At 53.4% G+C, this 26111-nt stretch overlaps 1 protein-coding gene across 4 annotated transcripts in view; it reads left to right on the top strand.

Moving 5' to 3' along the window:
• The window catches only part of LOC144597902 (electrogenic sodium bicarbonate cotransporter 1-like), a 176072-nt gene that overhangs the window by 127344 nt on the left and 22617 nt on the right, over nt 1-26111 (top strand). For all 4 annotated transcript variants that reach the window (XM_078407694.1, XM_078407675.1, XM_078407703.1 and 1 more), the window contains exons 16-21: nt 4235-4420; nt 11786-11899; nt 13823-13984; nt 20169-20347; nt 23666-23738; nt 25402-25470. In XM_078407694.1, the coding sequence (XP_078263820.1) occupies nt 4235-4420; nt 11786-11899; nt 13823-13984; nt 20169-20347; nt 23666-23738; nt 25402-25470 (783 nt within the window). The remainder of the gene's footprint in view (nt 1-4234; nt 4421-11785; nt 11900-13822; nt 13985-20168; nt 20348-23665; nt 23739-25401; nt 25471-26111) is intronic.

Consider the following 26111-nt stretch of genomic DNA (forward strand, 5'->3'; position numbering starts at 1 on the left):
GGACAGTGCAGGTTCAGACAGTGTAGGCCCGGACAGTGTAGGCCCGGACAGTGTAGGCCCGGACAGTGTAGGCCCGGTCAGTGTAGGCCCGGACAGTGCAGGTTCAGACAGTGTAGGCCCGGACAGTGTAGGCCCAGACAGTGTAGGCCCGGACAGTGTAGGCCCGGACAGTGTAGGTTCGGACAGTGTAGGACCGGACAGTGTAGGTCCGGACAGTGTAGGCCCGGAGGCCCGAGCGCCTCCTAACGGAGGTTGCGTAGCAACCCGCCTCCCGGCCCGGGCGGCCGCCATTGGTGGAGCAGGAGCACGTGGCCGCTGGCTGGGTGAGGTCACGTGGGTCGCGGGGCGGTGACGTCACCCTGTCCCGTATTTGGGAGTGAGGAAGTTGGCAACCCCATGCTTAACATCCTGGTGGGCACAGGCATTGTGGGCCGAAGGGCCTGCTCCTGTGCTGTACTGTTTGATGTTGGGGTGTGCTATAGAGTGTGTGAGGGGTGCAGCAACTCTGCAGCATTGCATCAGGAGACCGGCCCACACGTTGTGGTCAGGGTTGTGATGGAGGAAGGACCATGGTCATTTGACCGGGCTGGAATAGAGGGACAGAGAGACAGGGATGTTCATGCATCATAGGAGCAGAATTAGGCCATTCGGCCCATCGAGTCTACTCCCCCATTCAGTCCTGGCTGATCAATCTCTCCCTCCTAACCCCATTCTCCTGCCTTCTCCCCATAACCCCTGACACCCGCACTAATCAAGAATCTAATCAGTCTCCGCTTTAAAAATACCCAATGATGTCTTCCACAGCCGTCTGTGGCAAACAATTCCACAGATTCACCGCTCTCTGACTAAAGCAATTCCTCCTCATCTCCTCTCTAAAGTTTAGGAGTAAAGAGGTTCTTCTGCAGTTGTACAGGGCCCTGGTGAGACCACATCTGGAGTATTGTGTACAGTTTTGGTCTCCTAATCTGAGGAAGGACTTCCTTGTAATTGAGGCAGTGCAGCGTAGGTTCACCAGGTTAATCCCCGGGATGGCGGGACTGTCATATGAGGAAAGATTGAAAGGACTCGGCTTGTATTCACTGAAGGATGAGAGGGAATCTTATAGAGACGTATAAAATTCTAAAAGGACTGGACAAGCTAGATGCAGGAAACATGTTCCCAATGTTGGGGGAGTCCAGAACCAGGGGCCACAGTCTTAGAATAAAGGGGAGGCCATTTAAAACTGAGGTGAGAAGGAACTTTTTTACCCAGAGAGTTGTGAATTTGTGGAATTCTCTGCCACAGAGGGCAGTGGAGGCCAATTCACTGGATGAATTGAAGAGAGAGTTAGATAGAGCTCTTGGGGCTAGTGGAATCAAGGGATATGGGGAGAAGGCAGGCACGGGTTACTGATTGTGGATGATCAGCCTTGATCACAATGAATGGCAGTGCTGGCTTGAAGGGCCAAATGGCCTTCCTCTGCACCTATGTTTCTATGTAAAGGAAAGTCGTTTAATTCCGAGGCTGTGCCCTCTGGTCCTAGACTCTCCCACCAGTGGAAACATCCTCTCCACATCTACTCTATCCAGGCCGCTCACTATTCGGTGAGTTTGAATGAGAACCAGGAAGCAGAGGCCCCGGCACGCATGCTTTGATGAGTCAGCACGTCGTGACTTTGTGGTCTATGTGAGGGTTTTGCAAGTTGCAAGTTTCAAATCAGCTTTTCTGACCAGAAAGAACTTTTGCTGAGGAATAGGAAGCTGTATGAACTTTCAGCCAAAATGGAAATTATTTTCCACATTGGTCGATGTCTCATGTCGGGGAGGTAGGTTTGAGAAGTGCAAAGCTTCAATGGCTTAACTCCCATCAGGCTCCTGAACACTACACAATGCCAACATTAACCTCAGCAACCATGATCCTCCCTCGACTGTGTCTTTGGCTGCAGCGGTAGAGTTGCTGCCTTACAAGCGAATGCAGCGCCGGAGACCCGGGTTCCATCCCGACTACGGGTGCTGTCTGTACGGAGTTTGTACGTTCTCCCCGTGACCTGCGTGGATTTTCTCCGAGATCTTCGGTTTCCTCCCACACTCCAAAGACGTGCAGGTTTGTAGGTTAATTGGCTTGGTAAATGTAAACAGTGTCCCTAGTGGGTGTAGGATAGTGTTAATGTGCGGGGATCACTGGTCGGCGCGGACCCGGTGGGCCGAAGGGCCTGTTTCCGCTGTATATCTTACTCTCTCTCTAAACTATGGACTTCAGTTTTGCACTATAATGGTTACCTAATCTTAAGGTTATTAATTTATTGTGTTATTGATCAGATTTATCGGTGTGGTGTGTCAATGGGGTTGTTGAATTGTGGCTGGGAAGATTTTCATTGTTCCTTTGCTGGTATATATGACAATTAAATACTCATGACCCTTGATTCTTGGCTAGTTTACTTTAGTTTAGAGTTCAGTGTGGAAGCAGGCCCTTCAGCCCACCGAGTCCGCCCTGACCAGCGATCACCCCGTACATTAGCACTATCCCACCCACTAGGGACAATGTACAATTTTTCCAAAAACAATTAACCTGCAAACCTGTACGTCTTTGGAGTGTGGGTTAAAACCCACGCAGGTCACGGAGAGAACGTACAAACTCCGTACAGACAGCACCCGTAGTGGGGATGGAACCCTGGTCTCCAGCGCTGTGAGGCAGCAATACCGCTGTGCCACTATGCCAACCAGTTGGACTGCAGGATGGCACTAGCTTGGCTTCATGGTTGGCACGGATATTATGGGCGTCAGGGCCCTTCACTGTGCTGTACCATTCAATATCTATATATTAAAACTTTCATTTGTTCGTTTGTTTGTTCCTGAAACGGTACACGATAGCGCAACAATTTTAGGCCCACCTTACTCACCGTCGTCCCTTTGGTGCTAATGGAAGAAGTTTCATTGAAATCGGTGTTATATTTTTTAAGTTATTCACATTTTAAAGTTTAAATCTATCTCCTAGGGAGGGAGGGGGGAGAGAGGGGGGTGGAGGGAGGGAGGGGAAGTGGGGGAGAGGGGAGGGGGAGGAGGAGGGGGTGGAGAGAGTGCTGCACCAATGGTTTGGACCCAATGGGTCCACTTGGTCTAGTTCTATATTGCCACAGAAGGCTGTGGAGGCCAAGTCAGTGGACTGCTGAAATTTCGTTCGGTGTTTGTGCCGAGTGACAATAAAGTGTTGTTATGTTATGTTATGTTATATTTAAGGCAGAGATTGATAGATTCTTGATTAGTACAGGCATCAGGGGTTATGGGGAGGGGGCAGGAGAATGGGGTTAGGAGGGAGAGATGGATCAACCATGATTGATCAATGGGCCGAATGGCCTAATTCTGCTCCGAGAACCTATGAAATGATTCGGCTAATTTGGCTCGGGTTAGGTCTGGTTTGGCTCAGCCACCAAGCACGACATCCGGAGGCTGCAACGGATCGTTCGCACAGCTGAGAAGGTTGTTGGCTGCAACCTTTCCCCCATTGACGAACTGTACACTGCAAGGGCCAGGAAGCGAGCGGGCAAGATCATCTCTGACCCCTCTCACCCTGGCCACAAACTCTTTGAAGCACTTCCCTCTGGAAGGCGACTCCAGACTGTCAAAGCAGCCACAGCCAGACATAAAAACAGCTTTTATCCACGAGCAGCAGCTCTACTCAACAACCAAATGTCTGTAGCCTCCTTTTGCTCTGGTTTATTTCATTCACACGTTTAAACTATGATGCTATATTCTTAATGTTTCAATGTTTTATGCTTTATTCTAAATTGTTTTCTGTATGTTGGTGTTGTTACTTGTGAGCGGAGCACCAAGGCACATTCCTTATGTGTGTACATACTGACTGTCCCGCGATCTAGGCTTAAGCTCAGGGGTGACCGCGCTTTTGCGGTTGCAGCTCCTAGACTGTGGAACAGCATCCCTCTCCCCATCAGAACTGCCCCCTCCATCCACTCCTTTAAGTCCAAGCTCAAAACCTACTTCTACTCCCTAGCGTTTGAGGCCCTCTGAGGGGGCGCTGTGAACTGTTTATGTATGTGCTGTTATGTTTGTGTGCTATTGTATGTTCGTTTTCAGTACCTACACTGATGTACAGCACTTTGGGCAACGTGGGTTGTGTATAAATGTGGTATACAAATGAAATTGACTTGACTTGGCCAATAAACGTATCCATTCATTCATTCACTCATTCATGACTGCCTTGACACTAACGAAGTGATTGTGTTGTCGTCTGTGCCCAGAACGCCAGCTTTGACTGGCCATCGCTGTCCAAGAAGCAGTGTGTGAAGTATGGAGGGCACATGGTTGGTGCAAGCTGCCACTTTGTTCCTGACGTCACCCTGATGTCCTTCATCCTCTTCCTCGGCACCTACACCTGCTCCATGACGCTGAAGAACTTCAAGACCAGCCCCTTCTTCCCAACCAGGGTAAGTGGTCAACACTTGACGTCTACTGCTGCTTAGGTTGACGTTTAAACACAGAGTGCTGGAGTAACTCAGCATCTCTGGAGAACATGGACACAGAGTGCTGGAGTAACTCAGCGGGTCAGGCAGTATCTCTGGAGAACATGGACACAGAGTGCTGGAGTAACTCAGCGGGTCAGGCAGCATCTCTGGAGAACATGGACACAGAGTGCTGGAGTAACTCAGCGGGTCAGGCAGCATCTCTGGAGAACATGGACACAGAGTGCTGGAGTAACTCAGCGGGTCAGGCAGCATCTCTGGAGAAAAGGAATAGGTGACATTTTGCGTCAGGATCCTTCTTCAGCTAACCATTCACCGAAGAAGGGTCTCGACCCGAAACGTCACCCATCTTTTCTCTCCTGCCCGGCTGAGTTACTCCAGTACTTTGTGTCTATGTGCAGTTCTTTGTTTCTAGGTTTAAGTTTTGTTTAGTTTAGAGGCACATTGTGTAAACAATGCCTAGGGCCCACCAAGCCTCTGGCGCTGTAAGACAGCAGCTGGGCCACTCTGCCGCCTCCTGCCGGTACGTTTAGGTTGAGGTTTATGAATCAAGGACCTGTTTCCTTGCCGTGTCTCTAAAGGTCTAAGGCTCTGCCTGAGCTAGGGGTGTCAACCATCTCACTCCCAAATACGGGACAAGGTGACGTCACCGCCCCGCGCCCCACATGACCAGGTCTCCACCTTCACTTTGAATTCCATTTGGAATATTTTGGAGGACCAAGAACCAAGAACCTCACCCAGCCAGTGGCCACGTGCTCCCGCTCCACCAATGGCGGCTGCCCGGGCCGGGAGACGGGTTGCTATGCAACCTCCGTTAGGCGGCGCCCGGGCCTCCGGACGTACACTGTCCGGACCTACACTGTCCGGGCCAACACTGTCCGGGCCTACAGTATCCGGACCTACACTGTCCGGGCCTACACTGTCCGGGCCTACACTGTCCGGGCCTACACTGTCCGGGCCAACACTGTCCGGGCCTACAGTATCCGGACCTACACTGTCCGGACCTACACTGTCCGGGCCTACAGTATCCGGACCTACACTGTCCGGACCTACACTGTCCGGGCCTACACTGTCCGGGCCTACACTGTCCGGGCCTACAGTATCCGGACCTACACTGTCCGGACCTACACTGTCCGGGCCTACACTGTCCGGGCCTACACTGTCCAGACCTACACTGTCCGGGCCTACACTGTCTGGGCCTACAGTGTCAGGGCCTACACTGTCCGGGCCTACAGTGTCAGGGCCTACAGTGTCCGGGCCTTCAGTGTCATGGCCTACAGTGTCCTGGCCTACACTGTCCGGACCTATACTGTCCGGGCCTACACTTTCCGGGCCTACAATGTCCAGACCTTCAGTGTCAGGGCCTACAGTGTCCGGGCCTGCACTGTCCAGACTTTCAGTGTCAGGGCCTACAGTGTCTGGGCCTACACTGTCAGGGCCTACAGTGTCCGGACCAACAGCGCCCCCTGGGCCTACTACGGGACAATGGCGGTCCCTTATGTGACAAACCAATTTAGCCCAAAATACGGGTAATACGGAACAGTTGGCAACCCTGGCCTGAGCCGAGGTTGGCAGAAGGTTGAAGATGGTGCAGGGAGCGTTGGAGATAGCCAGAAGATCAGAGGAATCCTTGTCAATGCTGCTGTATCCTGTTTAGACTTTACCAGGATGCTGCCTGCATTAGACGGTATTAGCTAAAATGGGACTTTCAGCAGAGTTAACACCCCTTTCAAAGCATGGAACTTAGAACAGTACAGAAACAAAATGCTGGACTAACTCAGCGGGTCAGACAGCTTCTCTGGAGAAAAGGAGTAGGTGGCCTTTCGTGTTGAGGAATTGAGTATAGGAGTAAAGAGGTCCTGCAGTTGTAGAGGGCCCTGGTGAGACCACATCTGGAGTATTGTGTGCAGTTTTGTTCTCCTAATTTGAGGAATGACATCCTTGCTATTGAGGCTGTGTAGCGTAGGTTCACCAGGTTAATCCCCGGGATGGCGGGACTGTCATATGAGGAAAGATTGGGCTTGTATTCACTGGAATTTAGAAGGATGAGAGGGGATCTTATGGAAACGTATAAAATTATAAAAGGACTGGACAAGCTAGATGCAGGAAAAATGTTCCCAATGTTGGGGGAGTCCAGAACCAGGGGCCACAGTCTAAGAATAAAGGGGAGGCCATTTAAAACTGAGGTGAGAAGAAACTTTTTCACCCAGAGAGTTGTGAATTTGTGGAACTCTCTGCCACAGAGGGCAGTGGAGGCCAATTCACTGGATGCATTCAAGAGAGAGTTAGATAGAGCTCTAGGGGTTAGTGGAATCAAGGGATATGGGGAGAAGGCAGGCACGGGTTACTGATTGTGGATGATCAGCCATGATCACAATGAATGGCGGTGCTGGCTCGAAGGGCCAAATGTCCGGTGTAAACCAGCATTTGCAGTTCCTTCCCACACATAGTAGAGTAAAGTACAGGAACAGGCCCTTCGGCCCGCGATGTCTGTGCTGAACATGATGCTGAGTTAATCTGAGTTAGGGCGGCACGGTAGCGCAGCGGTAGAGTAGCTGCTTTACAGCGAATGCAGCGCCGGAGACTCAGGTTCGATCCTGACTACGAGTGCTGTACTGTAAGGAGTTTGTACGTTCTCCCCGTGACCTGCGTGGGTTTTCTCCGAGATCTTCGGTTTCCTCCCACACTCCAAAGAGTACAGGTATGTAGGTTAATTGACTGGGTATATGTAAAAAATTGTCCCTAGTGTGTGTAGGATAGTGTTAATGTGCGGGGATCACTGGGCGGTGCGGACTTGGTGGGCCGAAAAGGCCTGTTTCCGCGCTGTATCTGAAATATGAAATATGAAATATGAAAATAAATATGAAAAATCTAGTCTCCTCTGCATGCACATGATCCATACCCCTCCATTCCCTGCATATCCATCAGCCTATTTAACATCTTCTCGTAACTTTTAGCCTTTGTCACTTACTCCACCCATCAACCCCACAAACTATCATTTACCAGCGATCCCCGAACACTAGTTTTGTTATCCTAGTTTTACATCCTATGCACTAGGAACAATTTACAGAAGCAAACATAATAATAATAATAATAATAATATATTCCTTTATCCATCCCACACCGGGGAGATTTACAGTGTTACAGCAGCAAAGTGGATAGCAAGAGAGCAAGAGATCATTCATTATAAATAAAAGATACATAAATTGTCATCAGTTTTCTGTGTGTTCTCAGCTGTTATTGTTGACTCATCTGCTGGGAGCAGTGCTGGTTGTGCAGTCTCACAGCAGCGGGAAGGAAGGACCTCCTATATCTCTCCTTCACGCACTTGGGGTGAAGGAGTCTGTCACTGAAGGAGCTACTCAGTGCAGTGACAGTGCCCTGCATGGGGTGGGAGTCGTTGTCCAGCAGCAATGTTAGCTTTGCCATCATCCTCCTCTCTCCCACCACCTGCACTGAGTCGAGGGGGCAACCCAGGACAGAGCTGGCCTTCCTGACCAGCTTGTCGAGTCTCTTCCCTTCCACCGCTGAGATCCCGGAGCACCCGGAGAAAACCCACGTGGTCACGGGGAGAACGTACAAACTCTGTACAGACAGCACCTGTAGTCGGGATGGAACCCGGGATTCTGGTGCTTTGAGGCAGCAACTCTACCGCTGCACCACCGTGCCGCCCTCTCACACCAGCTCCTCGTGAGTCCATGACTGGGCAGTCATGGTGGCGCAGCGGTAGAGTTGCCACCTTACAGCGAATGCAGCGCCGGAGACCCGGGTTCCATCCCGACTACGGGTGCCGTCTGTACGGAGTTTGTACGTTCTCCCCGTGACCTGCGTGGGTTTTCTCCGAGATCTTCGGTTTCCTCCCACACTCCAAAGACGTGCAGGTTTGTAGGTTAATTGGCTTGGCAAATGTAAAAATAGTCCCTAGTGTGTGTAGGATAGTGTTAATGTGCGGGGATCGCTGGTCGGTGCGGACCCGGTGGGCCGAAGGGCCTGTTTCAGCGCTGTATCTCTAAACTAAACTAAACGAGACTGACTGGTGTGCAGGACGCTCCTGTGCTGAGTTCCACTCTCTCCTCTGCTGCTCAGCACGTGCCCGGTGAAACCAGACACTGCGACTAAGAGTCGGCATCACCGGAACAAAGAGAAACATAATCATCTCATGGCAGCGCGACAGAGGCTGCCGGTAACTGGAGATCGCAGTGGAAACACCACTTCAGATACCTAGAGTCATAGAGTCACAGAGTGATACAGTGTGGAAACAGGCCCTTCGGCCCAACTCACCCACACCGGCCAACATGGCCCAGCTACACGTCCCACCTGCCTGCACTTGGTCCATATCCCTCCAAACCTGTCCTATCCATGTACCTGTCCAACTGTTTCTTAAACGATGGGATAGTCCCAGCCTCAACTACCTCCTCTGGCAGCTTGTTCCATACACCCACCACCCTCTGTGTGAAAAAGTTACCCCTCAGATTCCGATTAAATCTTTTCCCCTTCACCTTGAACCTATGTCCTCTGGTCCTCGATTCCCCTACTCTGGGTAAAAGACTCTGTGCATCTACCCTTCCTATTGAGGGCGTGCAGCGTAGGTTTACTAGGTTAATTCCCGGAATGGCGGGACTGTCATATGTTGAAAGACTGGAGCGACTAGGCTTGTATACACTGGAATTTAGAAGGATGAGAGGGGATCTTATCGAAACGTATAAGATTATTAAGGGATTGGACACGTTAGAGGCAGGAAACATGTTCCCAATGTTGGGGGAGTCCAGAACAAGGGGCCACAGTTTAAGAATAAGGGGTAGGCCATTTAGAACGGAGATGAGGAAAAACTTTTTCAGTCAGAGAGTTGTGAATCTGTGGAATTCTCTGCCTCAGAAGGCAGTGGAGGCCAATTCTCTGAATGCATTCAAGAAAGAGCTAGATAGAGCTCTTAAGGATAGCGGAGTCAGGGGTATGGGGAGAAGGCAGAAACGGGGTACTGATTGAGAATGATCAGCCATGATCAGATTGAATGGCGGTGCTGGCTCGAAGGGCCGAATGGCCTCCTCCTGCACCTATTGTCTATTGTCTACCCGATCTATTGCTCTCATGATTTTGTACACCTCTATAAGATCTCCCCTCATCCTCCTGCGCTCCATGGAATAGAGACCCAGCCTACTCAACCTCTCCCTGTAGCTCACACCCTCTAGTCCTGGCAACATCCTCGTAAATCTTCTCTGTGCCCTTTCAAGCTTGACAATATCTTTCCTATAACATGGTGCCCAGAACTGAACACAATATTGTAAATGCGGCCTTACCAACGTCTTGTACAACTGCAACATGACCTCCCAACATCTACACCAGTGGCGTGGCCTTCCGTGTTAGCCGGGAGCTTTGGTCAATGACTCGACCTACTTGTGTGAAACGGCAACATCTGATGGACAGTGACCACATCTCTAGACCTCCCCAGCACCATCGTCATATGTCTGCCTACCTCACGTCCAGCTCCCACTGCTCCACGTCTGACTTGGATCCACACCGACCCACTCACACAGTTTATTTTAGTTTAGTTTAGTTTAGTTTACTCACAGGTGGTGCAGCGGTAGAGTTGCTGCCTTACAGCGAATGCAGCGCCGGAGACCTGGGTTCCATCCCGACTACGGGTGCTGTCTGTACGGAGTTTGTACGTTCTCCCTGTGACCTGCGTGAGTTTTCTCCGAGATCTTCGGTTTCCTCCCACACTCCAAAGACGTGCGGGTTTGTAGGTTAATTGGCTTGGTAAATGTAAATATTGTCCCTAGTGGGTGTAGGACAGTGTTAATGTGCAGGGATCGCTGGTCGGCACGGACCCGATGGGCCAAAGGGCCTGTTTCCGCGCTGTATCTCTGAACTAAAACTAAAAAAACACCAAGTGCTGGAGAGATAGCTCAGCCATGATTGAATGACGGAGTAGACTTGATGGGCTGAATGGCCTAATTCTGCTCCTATCCCTTACATATGGAACGTATGGAGTAACTCAGCGGGTCAGACAGCACCACTGGTGCAAAGGAATAGATGACATTTCGGGTCGAGGGCCTTCTTCAGACTGAGAGTCAGGAGAGAGAGAACTGAGAATCCAACACATTTCAGTTTCGTTTAGTTTACAGATACAGCACGGAAAAAAAGCCCTTCAGCCCACCGAGTGCGTGCCGACAAGCGATCACCCTGTACACTAGCGTTAGTCTACACACTAGGAACCATTTAACAATTTACAGAAGCCAATGAACCTACAAAACTGTACCTAGTCCGGGTCAAACCCGGGTCTCTGGCACTGTCTGAGGTTGTCACCAGAAACACAAGTTCAATCTTGACCACGGGTGCTGTCTGTACGGAGTTTGTACGTTCTCCCCGTGACTTGCGTGGGTTTTCTCCGGGTGCTCCGGTTTCCTCCCACACTCCAAAGACGTGCAGGTTTGTAGGTTAGTTGGCTTGGTGTAAATTGTAAATTGTCCCTAGTGTGTGTAGGATAGTGTTAATGTGCGTGGATCGCTGGTCGGCGCGGACCCGGTGGGCCGAAAGGGCCTGTTTCCACGCTGTATCCTGAATAGCATCCAGTCAGCAGAAAGTCAATGCATGATCACAATCGAGCTGCCCACATGCAAAGATACAGGACGAAGGGAGTAACGTTTAGTGCAAGATAAAGTCCAGTAAAGTCCGATTAAAGATAGTCCGAGGGTCTCCAATGAAGTAGATGGGAGGTCAGGACCGCTCTCTAGTTGGTGAGAGGACGGTTCAGTTGCCTGATAACAGCCGGGAAGAAACAGTCCCTGAATCTGGAGGTGTGCGTTTCCACACTTCTGTACCTCTTGCCCGATGGGAGAGGGGAGAAGAGGGAGTGACCGGGGTGAGACTGGTCCTTGATTGTGCTGCTGGCCTTGCCGAGGCAGCGTGAGGTGTAGATGGAGTCAATGGAAGGGTCAAACCTTCTGATGTGATGATCCCTGATCACTCAGTACTCCTTGTGTTAACCCACTCCTTGTGTTTTCTTCTCTCCCTCCCCTCTCCCCCCCCTTCCCCTCCCCTATCCTCCTCGCCGCTCCAACCCAACCCCCTATCCACCCCCACTCCCCGCCCCTCCTCTCTCCCCCACCCCTCCCCTCTCCCCCTCCCCGCTGCTCCACCCTACCTCCCTCCTCACCCCTCCCTTTCCGCACCCCTTTCCCCCTCCCCCTCCCCTCCCCTCCCCGCCCCTCCTCCCCACCCCCCTCCCCTCTCCCCCCTCCCCCTTCCTGCCCCTCCACCCCAACCCCGTATCCACCCCCCCTTCCCGCCCTTCCCCCTCTCACCCCCCTCCCCCACCCCCCCACGCAGATCCGTAAGCTGATCAGTGACTTTGCCATCATCCTTGCCATTCTGATCTTCTGTGGACTGGACGCGCTGATTGGAGTGGACACACCAAAGCTAATCGTGCCAGGGGAGTTCAAGGTGAGTGTGTCTTCCTAGTATTGGACGGGACAGTTGGCAACTCTAGACTCCATGACCTATTGTGGGCTAAATTGGTTTGTCCCGTAAAGGACCGCCCTTGTCCCGTATTAGGCCCAGGACACTGTAGGCCCGGACACTGTAGGCCAGGACACTGTACGGCCGGACACTGTAGGCCCGGACACGGTAGGCCCGGACACTGTAGGCCGGGACACTGTAGGCCGGGACACTGTAGGCCGGGACACTGTAGGCCGGGACACTGTAGGCCCACACACTGTAGGCCCGGGGACCGCTGTAGGTCTGGACAGTGTAGGACTCTGTGGGCCCGGACACTGTAGGCCCAGAGGGTGCAGTAGGCCTGGACACTGTAGGCACGGACACTGTAGGCCGGGACACTGTAGGCCGGGACACTGTAGGCCGGGACACTGTAGGCTGGGGCACTGTAGGCCCTGACACTGTAGGCCGGGACACTGTAGGCCGGGACACTGTAGGCTGGGACACTGTAGGCTGGGACACTGTAGGCCCAGACACTGTAGGCCGGGACACTGTAGGCCGGGACACTGTAGGCCGGGACACTGTAGGCTGGGACACTGTAGGCCCTGACACTGTAGGCCGGGACACTGTAGGCCGGGACACTGTAGGCTGGGACACTGTAGGCTGGGACACTGTAGGCCCGGACACTGTAGGCCGGGACACTGTAGGCTGGGACACTGTAGGCCCGGACACTGTAGGCCGGGACACTGTAGGCCCGGACACTGTAGGCCCGGACACTGTAGGCCCAGACACTGTAGGCCCACACACTGTAGGCCCGGACACTGTAGGCCCGGACACTGTAGGCCCGGACACTGTAGGCCCGGACACTGTAGGCCCGGACACTGTAGGCCGGGACACTGTAGGCCCGGACACTGTAGGCCCGGACACTGTAGGCCCGGACACTGTAGGCCGGGACACTGTAGGCTGGGACACTGTAGGCCCTGACACTGTAGGCCGGGACACTGTAGGCCGGGACACTGTAGGCTGGGACACTGTAGGCTGGGACACTGTAGGCCCTGACACTGTAGGCCAGGACACTGTAGGCCCGGACACTGTAGGCCGGGACACTGTAGGCCGGGATACTGTAGGCCCGGACACTGTAGGCCGGGACACTGTAGGCCCGGACACTGTAGGCCCAGACACTGTAGGCCCACACACTGTAGGCTGGGACACTGTAGGCCCGGACACTGTAGGCCCGGACACTGTAGGCCCGGACACTGTAGGCCCAGACACTGTAGGCCGGGACACTGTAGGCCCGGACACTGTAGGCCCGGACACTGTAGGCCGGGACACTGTAGGCCGGGACACTGTAGGCCCTGACACTGCAGGCCCTGACACTGTAGGCCGGGACACTGTAGGCCCTGACACTGTAGGCCCGGACACTGTAGGCCCGGACACTGTAGGCCCTGACACTGTAGGCTGGGACACTGTAGGCCGGGACACTGTAGGCCCACACACTGTAGGCCCGGGGACCGCTGTAGGTCTGGACAGTGTAGGCCGGGACACTGTAGGCCCGGACACTGTAGGCCGGGACACTGTAGGCCCACACACTGTAGGCCCGGGGACCGCTGTAGGTCTGGACAGTGTAGGCCCGGAGGCCCGGGCACCGCCTAACGGAGGTTGAGAGGCAACCCGCCTCCAGGCCCGGGCAGCCGCCATTGGTAGAGCGGGAGCACGTGGCCGCTGGCTGGGTGAGGTCACGTGGGGCGCGGGGCGGTGAAGTTACCCTTTCTCCCGTATTTGGGAGTGAGATAGTTGGCAACCCTGATTCATATCCCCCTATTTGTGTGGGGTTTTTTGAAAAGCAGCATCTGCAGTTGCTCGAACCTTCTCAAAGTTATTGGCGTGTTTGTTGACTGATTCATCTTGCTAATTGCTTGTTCCTCCCCACAGCCAACGAGCCCAAAGCGAGGGTGGTTTGTGCCACCGTTTGGGGGCAACCCCTGGTGGGTGTGCCTGGCGGCTGGCCTTCCCGCCCTCCTCATCACCATCCTCATCTTCATGGACCAGCAAGTCACAGCCGTCATCGTCAACAGGAAGGAGCATAAACTGAAGGTCAGCCTCACATAGGGTTGCCAACTGTCCCGTATTAGCCGGGACATCCCGAATATTGGGCTAAATTGGTTTGGGACCGCCGTATGGGACCGCCCTTGTCCCATATTAGGCCCGGACAGTGTAGGTCCGCACACTGCAGGCCCGGACACAACAGGCCCGGACACTGTAGGCCCGGACACTGTAGGCCCGGACACTGTAGGTCCGGTCACTGTAGGCCCAGTCACTGTAGGCCCGGACACTGTAGGCCTGGACACTGTAGGCCCGGACACTGTAGGCCCGGACACTATAGGCCCGGACACTGTAGGCCTGGACACTGTAGGCCCGGACACTGCAGGCCCGGACGCTGCAAGCCCGGACACTGTAGGCCCGGACACTGTAGGCCTGGACACTGTAGGCCCGGTCACTGTAGGCCTGGACACTGTAGGCCTGGACACTGTAGGCCCGGACACTGTAGGCCCGGTCACTGTAGGCCTGGACACTGTAGGCCTGGTCGCTGTAGGCCCGGACACTGTAGGCCCGGACACTGTAGGCCTCGGGGGCCTGGGCGACGCCTAACGGAGGTTGCGTAGCAACCCACCTCCCGGCCCGATCGGTCACCATTATTTGGGAGTGAGGAAGTTGGTAACCCTAGCCTCACATGTCTGTGGGTCACAAGGTCATAAGGTCATAAGCGATAGGAATAGAATTATGCCATTCGGCCCATCAAGTCTACTCCACCATTCAATCCTGTCTGATCTATCTCTCCCTCCTAACCCCATTCATCTGCCTTCTCCCCATAACCTCTGACACCCTCTGTACTAATCAAAAATCTATCTCTCTCTACCTTAAATATACCCACAGACTTGTCCTCCACAGCCGTCTGTGGCAATGAATTCCACAGATTCACCACCCTCTGGCTAAAGAAACTCCTCCTCATCTCCTTCCGAAAAGAAGGTCCTTTAATTCCGAGGCTGTGCCCTCTGGTCCTAGACTCTCCCACCAGTGGAAACATCCTCTCCACATCCACTCTACCCAGGCCGCTCACTATTCGGTGAGTTTCAATGAGGTTCCCCCCTCATCCTTCCACACTCCAGCGAGCACAGGCCCAGTGTGTGTCATCTGTCCGGGGGGTGGTAAGGATGGAGGAGCGATGGTCGGCATCAGCTGCACATGTGGTGGTCTGCACGCAGCGGCACCAGAGGCCCGGGGCCAATCCTGACCCCTGTGTGGAGTTGGCATGTTGTCCCACGTGGACCGCGTGTGTTTTCTCCAGGTGCTCCGGTTTCCTCCCACATCTCAATGCTGTGTGTGTTTTGGTTTCCCCTCTGTAGATTGCCCCTGGTGTGTAGGCAGTGGATAAGGAGGTGGGGCCATTCACCCACTCACACGAGTTCCATGTTATCCCACATTCTCATCCACTCCCTACGCAATAGGTGAACACACAATGCTGGAGTAACTCAGCAGGTCAGGCAGCATCTCAGGAGAGAAGGAATGGGTGATGTATCGGGTCGAGAGGGTCGGTCAAAAGGGTCTCGACCTGAAACGTCACCCATTCCGTCTCTCCAGAGATGCTGCCTGACCCGCTGAGTTACTCCAGCACTCTGTGTCCATGTTCTCCAGAGATGCTGCCTGACCCGCTGAGTTACTCCAGCACTCTGTGTCCATGTTCTCCAGAGATGCTGCCTGACCCGCTGAGTTACTCCAGCACTCTGTGTCCATGTTCTCCAGAGATGCTGCCTGACCTGCTCCAGTTACTCCAGCACTCTGTGTCCATGTTCCCCAGAGATGCTGCCTGACCCGCTGAGTTACTCCAGCATTGTGTGTCTACCTTTGATTTGAACCAGCGCCTGCAGTTTTGTTTTCTTTCCTCTCCTTCCCTTCCCTTCCTTCCCTGTTGTTGACCAGTTCTCTCAGAGCCGCCCGTCTGTATGCGGGTCTTTCCTGGGCTGCTGCTGGCAGCCAGCACCCAGTGCATGTGACTCCAGCACTGGAGCCAAGTCTACGGGCTGTCACTGGAGATCTCAAGGATGGCTTGACTCTGCCTGGGAGTGTGGAGAGTTCATGGGAAATTGAAGAGAACAAAGTATTCCACCCAGCAGGATCAGGCAAAGCCCCTTTCACAGGGCGTGTGACAGCCCAGGGATCTCCCCCACTAATGGGCTGCAGACAAGGGTGAGGAAGGCAGAGCAGTGGAAATCAGTAACCAGACACGCTCGGCTGGTGGAGGACTATGGTGAGATCACAGCTGGACAAACACATACAGTGTTAAAACTAGTATGTGTAGGAAGGGAACTGCAGATGCTGGTTTACGCCGAAGATAGACACAGAGTGCTGGAGTAACTCAGTGGGTCAGGCAGCATCTCTGGAGAACATGGACACAGAGTGCTGGAGTAACTCAGCGGGTCAGGCAGCATCTCTGGAGAGAAGGAATGGGTGACGTTTCGGGTCAAGACCCTTCTTCAGACTGAGCCAGGGGTGAGAGAGACACAGAGATATGAAAGGGTAAGGTGTGAAAACGAGAGATCAAAGATGACGAAGCTAAAGGAAACTGTAGAATAGATCATTGTTAGCAAGAGGGAGGTGGGACATCCGTTGAGTACAGGAGCAAAGAGGTCCTTCTGCAGTTGTACAGGGCCCTAGTGAGACCACACCTGGAGTACTGTGTGCAGTTGTACAGGGCCCTAGTGGGACCACACCTGGAGTACTGTGTGCAGTTGTACAGGGCCCTGGTGAGACCACACCTGGAGTACTGTGTGCAGTTGTACAGGGCCCTAGTGAGACTGCACCTGGAGTACTGTGTGCAGTTGTACAGGGCCCTAGTGAGACTGCACCTGGAGTACTGTGTGCAGTTGTACAGGGCCCTAGTGAGACCTCACCTGGAGTACTGTGTGCAGTTGTACAGGGCCCTAGTGAGACTGCACCTGGAGTACTGTGTGCAGTTTTGGTCTCCAAATTTGAGGAAGGATATTCTTACTATTGAGGGCGTGCAGCGTAGATTTACTAGGTTAATTCCCGGAATGGCGGGACTGTCATATGTTGAAAGACTGGAGCGACTGGGCTTGTATACTCTGGAATTTAGGATGAGGGGGAATCTTATTGAAACGTATAAGATTATTAAGGGATTGGACACGTTAGAGGCAGGAAACATGTTCCCAATGTTGGGGGAGTCCAGAACAAGGGGCCACAGTTTAAGAATAAGGGGTCGGCCATTTAGAACGGAGATGAGGAAAAACTTTTTCAGTCAGAGAGTTGTGAATCTGTGGAATTCACTGCCTCAGAAGGCAGTGGAGGCCAATTCTCTGAATGCATTCAAGAGAGAGCTAGATAGAGCTCTTAATTATAGCGGAGTCAGGGGGTATGGGGAGAAGGCAGGAACGGGGGTACTGATTGTGAATGATCAGCCATGATCACATTGAATGGCGGTGCTGGCTGGAAGGGCCGAATGGCCTCCTCCTGCACCTGTTGCCTATTGTCTATGAGCTGCCATGGCTGGGAGTGACTATGGGAGGCAGGAACTCGTCCCCAGCCACGTGTCCTTCCTGTTACCATCCTAACTACCCATTGTCACATCCTCACCTGACCGTCTGTACCCAATCTGGTGGCCGCCTGGCTGTGAGTTTGGACAGCTCACAGGTTTCTCGTTTCTTAAACTTCTTATCTCTTCCAACTAGTTGAAGCAGTTTCCTGCTGCCCCTACTTCCCCTTTACCCTGTATCTGCACACTGGACTTCCCCTTTACCCTGTATCTGCACACTGGACTTCCCCTTTACCCTGTATCTGCACACTGGACTTCCCTTTTACCCTGTATCTGCACACTGGACTTCCCCTTTACCCTGTATCTGCACACTGGACTTCCCCTTTACCCTGTATCTGCACACTGGACTTCCCCTTTACCCTGTATCTGCACACTGGACTTCCCCTTTACCCTGTATCTGCACACTGGACTTCCCCTTTACCCTGTATCTGCACACTGGACTTCCCCTTTACCCTGTATCTGCACACTGGACTTCCCCTTTACCCTGTATCTGCACACTGGACTTCCCCTTTACCCTGTATCTGCACACTGGACTTCCCCTTTACCCTGTATCTGCACACTGGACTTCCCCTTTACCCTGTATCTGCACACTGGACTTCCCCTTTACCCTGTATCTGCACACTGGACTTCCCCTTTACCCTGTATCTGCACACTGGACTTCCCCTTTACCCTGTATCTGCACACTGGACTTCCCCTTTACCCTGTATCTGCACACTGGACTTCCCCTTTACCCTGTATCTGCACACTGGACTTCCCCTTTACCCTGTATCTGCACACTGGACTTCCCCTTTACCCTGTATCTGCACACTGGACTTCCCCTTTACCCTGTATCTGCACACTGGACTTCCCCTTTACCCTGTATCTGCACACTGGACTTCCCCTTTACCCTGTATCTGCACACTGGACGGCTCGATTGTAATATAAGGAAATAACTGCAGATGCTGGTACAAATCGATTTATGGCTCGATTGTAATCATGTACAGTCTTTAATCAGACTGTACTGGACTTTACCTTGTACTGAACGTTATTCCCTTTATCCTTGTATCTGTCCACTGTGGACGGCTAGATTGTAATCATGTGCAGTCTTTCCGCTCACTGGACAGCACGCAACAACAAAGCTTTTCACTGTACCTCGGTACACGTGACAATAAACTAAACCAAACTAAAGATCGTGGCTCCGTGATGAACATAAACCACCATTGCCGAACCATTCCACATACCTTGACATCTCTGTAGGGAAAAAACTGCAGATGCTGGTTAAAATCGAAGGTAGACACAGAGTGCTGGAATAACTCAGCGGCTCAGGCAGCATCTCTGGAGAGAAGAAATGTGTGACGTTTCAGGTCGAGACCCTTCTTCAGACTGAAGAACGGTCTCGACCCGAAACATCACCTATTCCTCCTCTCCAGAGATGTTGCCTGACCCGCTGAGTTACTCCAGCACTCTGTGTCCATGTTCTCCACAGATGCTGCCTGACCCGCTGAGTTACTCCAGCACTCTGTGTCCATGTTCTCCAGAGATGCTGCCTGACCCGTTGAGTTACTCCAGCACTCTGTGTCCATGTTCTCCAGAGATGCTGCCTGACCCGCTGAGTTACTCCAGCACTCTGTGTCCATGTTCTCCAGAGATGCTGCCTGACCCGCTGAGTTACTCCAGCACTCTGTGTCCATGGGCGGCACGGTAGCGCAACGGGGCGGCACGGTAGCGCAGCGGTAGAGTTGCTGCTTTACAGCGAATGCAGCGCCGGAGACTCAGGTTCGATCCTGACTACGGGTGCTGCACTGTAAGGAGTTTGTACGTTCTCCCCGTGACCTGCGTGAGTTTTCTCCGAGATCTTCGGTTTCCTCCCACACTCCAAAGACGTACAGGTATGTAGGTTAATTGGCTGGGGAAAAATGGTTTTTTAAAAAAATTGTCCCTGGTGGGTGTAGGATAGTGTTAATGTACGGGGATCGCTGGGCGGCACGGACTTGGTGGGCCGAAAAGGCCTGTTTCCGGCTGTATATATATGATATGATATGATTCTTGCTATGGAGGGCGTGCAGCGTAGGTTCATTAGGTTAATTCCCGGAATGGCGGGACTGTCGTATGTTGAAAGGCTAGAGCGATTGGGCTTGTATACGCTGGAATTTAGAAGGATGAGGGGGGATCTTATTGAAACATATAAGATAATTAGGGGATTGGACACATTAGAGGCAGGAAACATGTTCCCAATGTTGGGGGAGTCCAGAACAAGGGGCCACAGTTTAAGGATTAGGGGTAGGTCATTTAGAACGGAGATGAGGAAGAACTTTTTCAGTCAGAAAGTGGTGAAGGTGTGGAATTCTCTGCCTCAGAAGGCAGTGGAGGCCAGTTCGTTGGATGCTTTCAAGAGAGAGCTGGATAGAGCTCTTAAGGATAGCGGAGTGAGGGGGTATGGGGAGAAGGCAGGAACGGGGTACTGATTGAGACTGATCAGCCATGATCGCATTGAATGGCGGTGCTGGCTCGAAGGGCTGAATGGCCTACTCCTGCACCTATTGTCTATTGTCTATTGTCTATTGTCTATTGATATGATGTTCTCCACAGATGCTGCCTGACCCGCTGGTGTTGGTGTTTGGGTGATAGGGCTGAGGCAGTGTTTGGGTCCATCCCCGTCCTCATGGCTTGTTGTGTGTGTTTGTGTTGCAGAAGGGTGCAGGCTACCATCTGGACCTGTTCTTGGTGGCCATCCTGATGGCCCTGTGCTCGTTCATGGGTCTGCCGTGGTACGTGGCAGCCACCGTCATCTCCATCGCCCACCTCGACAGCTTGAAGATGGAGACGGAGACGTCAGCACCCGGGGAGCTGCCCAAGTTCCTGGGGGTCAGGTATGAAGTTGACCTCCCCCCAGCGCCCAGCGGCCAGCGAGCACCGCGAGGGAATCACCATGGGTGGCAGGGTGGCACAGCGGTAGAGCTGCTGCCTAACCGCACCAGAGACCCGGGTTCCATCCTGACTACCGGCGCTGTCTGTACAGAGTTTGCACGTTCACCCCATGACTGCGTGGGTTTCCTCCGGTTTCCTCCCACTATGGGGTGCCAACTTCCTCACTCCCAAATACAGGACAAGGTGACGTCACCGCCCCGTGCCCACGTGACCTCACCCAGCTAGCGGCGTTTACCTGACCGTAGCAGCTGGAACAGTCCGTTGCTGGGGTGGTAGGGGTCCCCCATAATGTTGCTGGCTCTGGATCTACACCTCCTGATGTATAGGTCCTGCAGGGGGACGAGTGTAGTTCCCATGGTGCGTTCTGCCGAACGCACTACTCTCTGTAGGGCCATCCTGTCCTGGGCAGAGCTGTTCCCAAACCAGACTGTAATGTTGCCGGACAGGATGCTCTCTGCAGCCCCAGAGTAGAAGCAATGAAGGATCCTCAGAGACACTCTGAATTTCCTCAGCTTCAAAGTGGAGATGAGGAGGAATTTCTTTAGCCAGAGGGTGGTGAATCTGTGGAACTCATTGCCACAGGCGGCAGTGGAGGCCGAGTCAGTGGGTATTATTTAGGCAGAGATTGTTCTTGATTAGTGCGGGTGGTCAAAGGTTACGGGGAGAAGGGAGGTGAATGGGATTGAGAGGGAGAGATAGATTTCCTCCGGGTGCTCTGGTTTCCTCTCTCATCTCAAAGACATGAGGGTTTGTTGGTTAATTGACCCTCTGTAAATTGCAGGGAGTGGATGAGAAAGTGGGATAACACACAACTAGTTTGAGCTAATGATCAGCGTTTGTCAGCACTTGGCCTGGGCTCACTGGAGTTTAGAAGGATGAGAGGGGACCTCATTGAAACGTACCAAATATTGAAAGGCCTGAATAGAGTGGGTGTGGAGAGAATGTTTCCACTAGTGGGAGAGTCTAGGACCAGAGGCCACAGCCTCAGAATTAAAGAACATACCTTTAGGAAGGAGATGAGGAGGAATTTCCTTAGTCAGAGGGTGGTGAATCTGTGGAATTCATTGCCACAGACAGCTGTGGAGGACAAGTCAGTGGGTATATTTAAGGCGGAGATTGATAGATTCTTGATTAGTGCGGGTGTCAGGGGTTATGGGGAGAAGGCAGGAGAATGGGGTTGAGCGGGAAAGATAAATCAGCTATTACTTGATGGCCTAATTTGGTTCCTAGATCTTATGAGCATGAATTGCCCTTAGTGTGTAGGGAGTGGATGTGAAGGTGGGATAACATAGAACTAGTTTAGTTTAGTTTAGTTTAGAGATACAGCGCAGAAACAGGCCCTTTCGGCCCACCGGGTCCGTGCCGACCAGCGATCCCCACACATTAACACTATCCTACACCCACTAGGGACAATTTTTACATTTACCAAGCCAATTAACCTACAAACCTGCACGTCTTTGGAGTGTGGGAGGAAACCGAAGATCTCGGGGAAAACCCGCGCAGGTCACGGGGAGAACGTACAAACTCCGTACAGACAGCACCCGTAGTCGGGATGGAACCCGGGTCTCCGGCGCTGTGTTCGCTGTAAGGCAGCAACTCTACCGCTGCGCCACCGTGATGCCCTGTGTGAACGGGTAATCATTTATAGAACGTTGGTGAGACTTTGCTACAGGAAGGTTGTTGGCTGGAGATCTCTGAGGCGGTGCTGCACTGTCTGAGACACCGTCTCCTGAGCAGAGGGGGTTTTAGAAGAGTAGGGCAGTCAGTCCTTGTGATGGACCGGGCAGTGCCCACCACTCTCTGCAGATCCCTCCCATGGTGGGGTCAGTACCCGAGATGGACCTTCGATGGTGGGGGGGGGGGTCAGTGTGTGATGGGCCTTCGATGGTGGGGGGGGGTTCAGTACAGTGATGGGCCTTCGATGGTGGGGGGGGGGGGGTCAGTGTGTGATGGGCCTTCGATGGTGGGGGGGGTTCAGTACAGTGATGGGCCTTCGATGGTGGGGGGGTCAGTACAGTGATGGGCCTTCCATGGTGGGGAGGTCAGTACAGTGATGGGCCTTCCATGGTGGGGGGGGGGGGTCAGTGTGTGATGGGCCTTCCATGGTGGGGGGGGGAGTACAGTGATGGGCCTTCCATGGTGGGGTGGGTTCAGTACAGTGATGAGCCTTCCATGGTGGGGGGGGTCAGTACCCATGATGGGCGTTCGATGGTGGGGGGGGGGGGGTCAGTACCCATGATGGGCCTTCGATGGTGGGGGGGGGGGGTCAGTACCCATGATGGGCCTTCGATGGTGGGGGGGGTTCAGTACAGTGATGGGCCTTCGATGGTAGGGGGGGGGGTCAGTACCCATGATGGGCCTCCCATGGTGGGGGGGGAGTACAGTGATGGGCCTTCGATGGTGGGGGGGGGGGGTTCAGTACAGTGATGGGCCTTCGATGGTGGGGGGGGGGGGGGTCAGTACCCATGATGGGCCTTATATGGTGGGGTGGGGGGGTTAGTACAGTGATGGAGCGGGCAGTGTCCACCACTCTCTGCGATCTCCATTGCTGGGCGTTTGAGTCACTGAACCAGCCCACGATCCAACCAGTCAATGTGCTCTCTATCTACCATTTGTGTTTAGTTTAATTTATTATTGTCATGTGTACCGAGGTACAGAGAAAGGCTTTCTTGGCGTGTGTTGTCCAAAGAAAAGAATACAATCAAGATGATTACAATCGAGCCGTCCACAGTGTACAGATACATGATGAAGGGAATAACGTTTAGTGCAAGATAATGTCCGATCAAGGATAGTCCCAGGGTCTCCAATGAGGTAGATGGGAGGTCAGGACCGCTCTCTAGTTGGTGAGAGGACGGTTCAGTTGCCTGATAACAGCTGGGATGAAACTGTCCCTGAATCTGGAGATGTGCGTTTCCACACTTCTGTACCTCTTGCCTGATGGGAGAGGGGAGAAGAGGGAGTGGCCGGGGTGAGACTGGTCCTTGATGATGCTGCTGGCCTTGCCGAGGCAGCGTGAGGTGTAGTTGGAGTCAATGGAAGGGAGGTTGGTTTGTGTGACGGTCTGTGCTGCTGGCCTTGCCGAGGCAGCGTGAGGTGTAGATGGAGGGAGGTTATTTTTTGTGATGGTACACCTGTAGAAATCCGATAGTTGGCAACATAGCAGATTGGTTAAGCCAGACCAGACCGCCTGTGGGTGCAGATTGTGCTTTGTGACGTCAGTGTGTTGGAGTCGTTCATCCTGGTTTTTGGTCTGTTTCCAGGGAACAGCGAGTGACTGGCATCATTGTCTTCATTCTGACTGGAGCGTCTATATTCATGGCACCCATCCTCAAGGTACCTCACTCCAACAAGTATCACCCAGCGCCTGGCCTCCCTCTCTCTCTCTCTCTCTCTCTCTCCCCCTTTCTCTCTCTCTCTCTCTCCCACCCTCACCCACCCTCACCCTCCCTCCCCCTCTCCCCCTCTCCCCCTCTCCCCTCTCCCCCCTCCCCCTCTCCCCCTCTCCCCCTCTCCCCCCTCCCCCTCTCCCCTCTCCCCCTCTCCCCCTCCCCCCCCTCTCCCCTCTCCCCTCTCCCCCCTCCCACTCTCCCCCTCTCCCCCTCTCCCTCTCCCTCTCTCCCTCTCTCCCCCCCCCCCCCCAGCTGTCCCTTTACCTCCCCCCTCGACTCTGTCCAGGGACCCCAACAGTCCTTTCAGGTTGGGCAGAGGTTCACTTGCACCTCCTCCAACCTCATCTACTGTATCCGTTGTTCAAGATGTGGACTCTTACACATCGGCGAGACCAAACACAGACTGGGCCATCGTATCGCAGAACACCTTCGCTCAGCCCGCCTGAACCAACCTGATCTCCCTGTTGCTGGACACTTTAATTCCCCTTCCCATTCCCACACTGACCTTTCTGTCCTCGGTCTCCTCCATTGTCAGAGTGAGGCTAAACGCAAATTGGAGGAACAGCATCTCATATTTTGCTTGGGCAGCTGACAGCCCAGTGGTATGAATATTGATTTCTCTCACTTCAGGTAGCCCCAGCATTCCCTCTCTCTCTGTCCCTCCCCCACCCAAGTCACACCAGCTTCTCGTTCTCACCCAACAAACAGCTCACAACGGCCCGTTTCCTTCATCATCGTGACTTTTTTGCACATCTTTCATTCATTGTTCTTTATCTCTCCACATCACCATCTATATCTCTCGTTTCCCTCATCCCTAACCAGTCTGAAGAAAGGTCTCAGCCTGAAACGTCACCCATTCCTCCTCTCCAGAGATGCTGCCTGACCCGCTGAGTTACTCCAGCACTCTGTGTCCATGTTCTCCACAGATGCTGCCTGACCCGCTGAGTTACTCCAGCACTCTGTGTCCATGTTCTCCAGAGATGCTGCCTGACCCGCTGAGTTACTCCAGCATTTTGTGTCTAACTTCACACTGTGAACTGCCCCATGTGCACCATGTTGCAAGGTTGCAGCTCACTCCTGCCTCCTTGTGGCTGCTGTGAGCCGGTGCTGCACGATATTTGGAGACTCGACTCCCCCCAGATATCACCGTGGGGTATTTAGTGTCAGGTTGGTGGGTCACAGTTTGGGTTGCCAACTGTCTCACTCCCAAATAAGGGACAAAAGGTGACGTCACCGCCCCACATGACCTCACCCAGCCAGTGGACACGTGCTCCTACTCCACCAATGGCGGCTGCACGGGCCTACACTGTCCGGGCCTACAGCGTCCAGGCCTACACTGTCCGGGCCTACACTGTCCGGGCCTACACTGTCTGGGCCTACACTGTCTGGGCCTACACTGTCCGGGCCTACAGCGTCTGGGCCTACACTGTCCGGGCCTAAAGTGTCCGGGCCTACAGCGCCACCCAGGCCTAATAGGGGACAAGGGCGGTCCAGTACGGGACAAACCAATTTAGCCCAAAATACAGGATGTCCCGGCTAATACGGGACAGTTGGCAACCCTGGTCTGAACACTCCCCATGTCTCACTTACGTCTCTGTTGCTTGCAGTTCATTCCGATGCCGGTACTATACGGAGTGTTTCTGTACATGGGCGTTGCTTCGCTGAATGGCGTGCAGGTGAGTAGCCCCAACTCTGCCTTCTCCACAAACCCAGGGAAACCACCTGGTAACAGTTGGCGTGTAAACATCGCCAAAAGCACACAGTGCTGGAGGAACTCAGTGGGTCGGGCAGCGGCCGTGCAGGGGATGGTCAGACGACTTTTCAGGTCGATACTCTTCCTCAGCCAAAACATTATGACCACTGACAGGCGAAGTGAATAAGATTGATTATCTTGTTACAATGGCACCTGTCAAGGGGTGGGATATATTAGGCAGCAAGTGAACAGTCAGTTCTTGAAGTTGATGCTTGGGGTGCAGGAGAAATGGGCAGGAGTAAAGACCTGAGCGACTTTGACAAGGGCCAAATTGTTATGGCCAGACGACTGGGTCAGAGCATCTGTGAAACGGCAAGGCTTGTGGGGTGCTCCCGGTCAGCAGTGGTGAGTACCTATCGACAGAGGTCCGAGGAGGGACAAACCACAAACCGGCGACAGACAGGGTGTTGGGCGCCCAAGGCTCATCGATGCGCGAGGGCAACGAAGGCTATCCCGTCTGGTCCGAACCGACAGAAGGTCGACTGTGGCACAAGTCACAGAAAATGTTAATGGTGGTCACGGGAGGAATGTGTCACAATACACAGTGCATCGCACCCTGCTGCG

Source organism: Rhinoraja longicauda, chromosome 1, assembly GCF_053455715.1.
Source record: "Rhinoraja longicauda isolate Sanriku21f chromosome 1, sRhiLon1.1, whole genome shotgun sequence".
NCBI classification, from domain to species: Eukaryota; Metazoa; Chordata; class Chondrichthyes; order Rajiformes; family Arhynchobatidae; genus Rhinoraja; species Rhinoraja longicauda.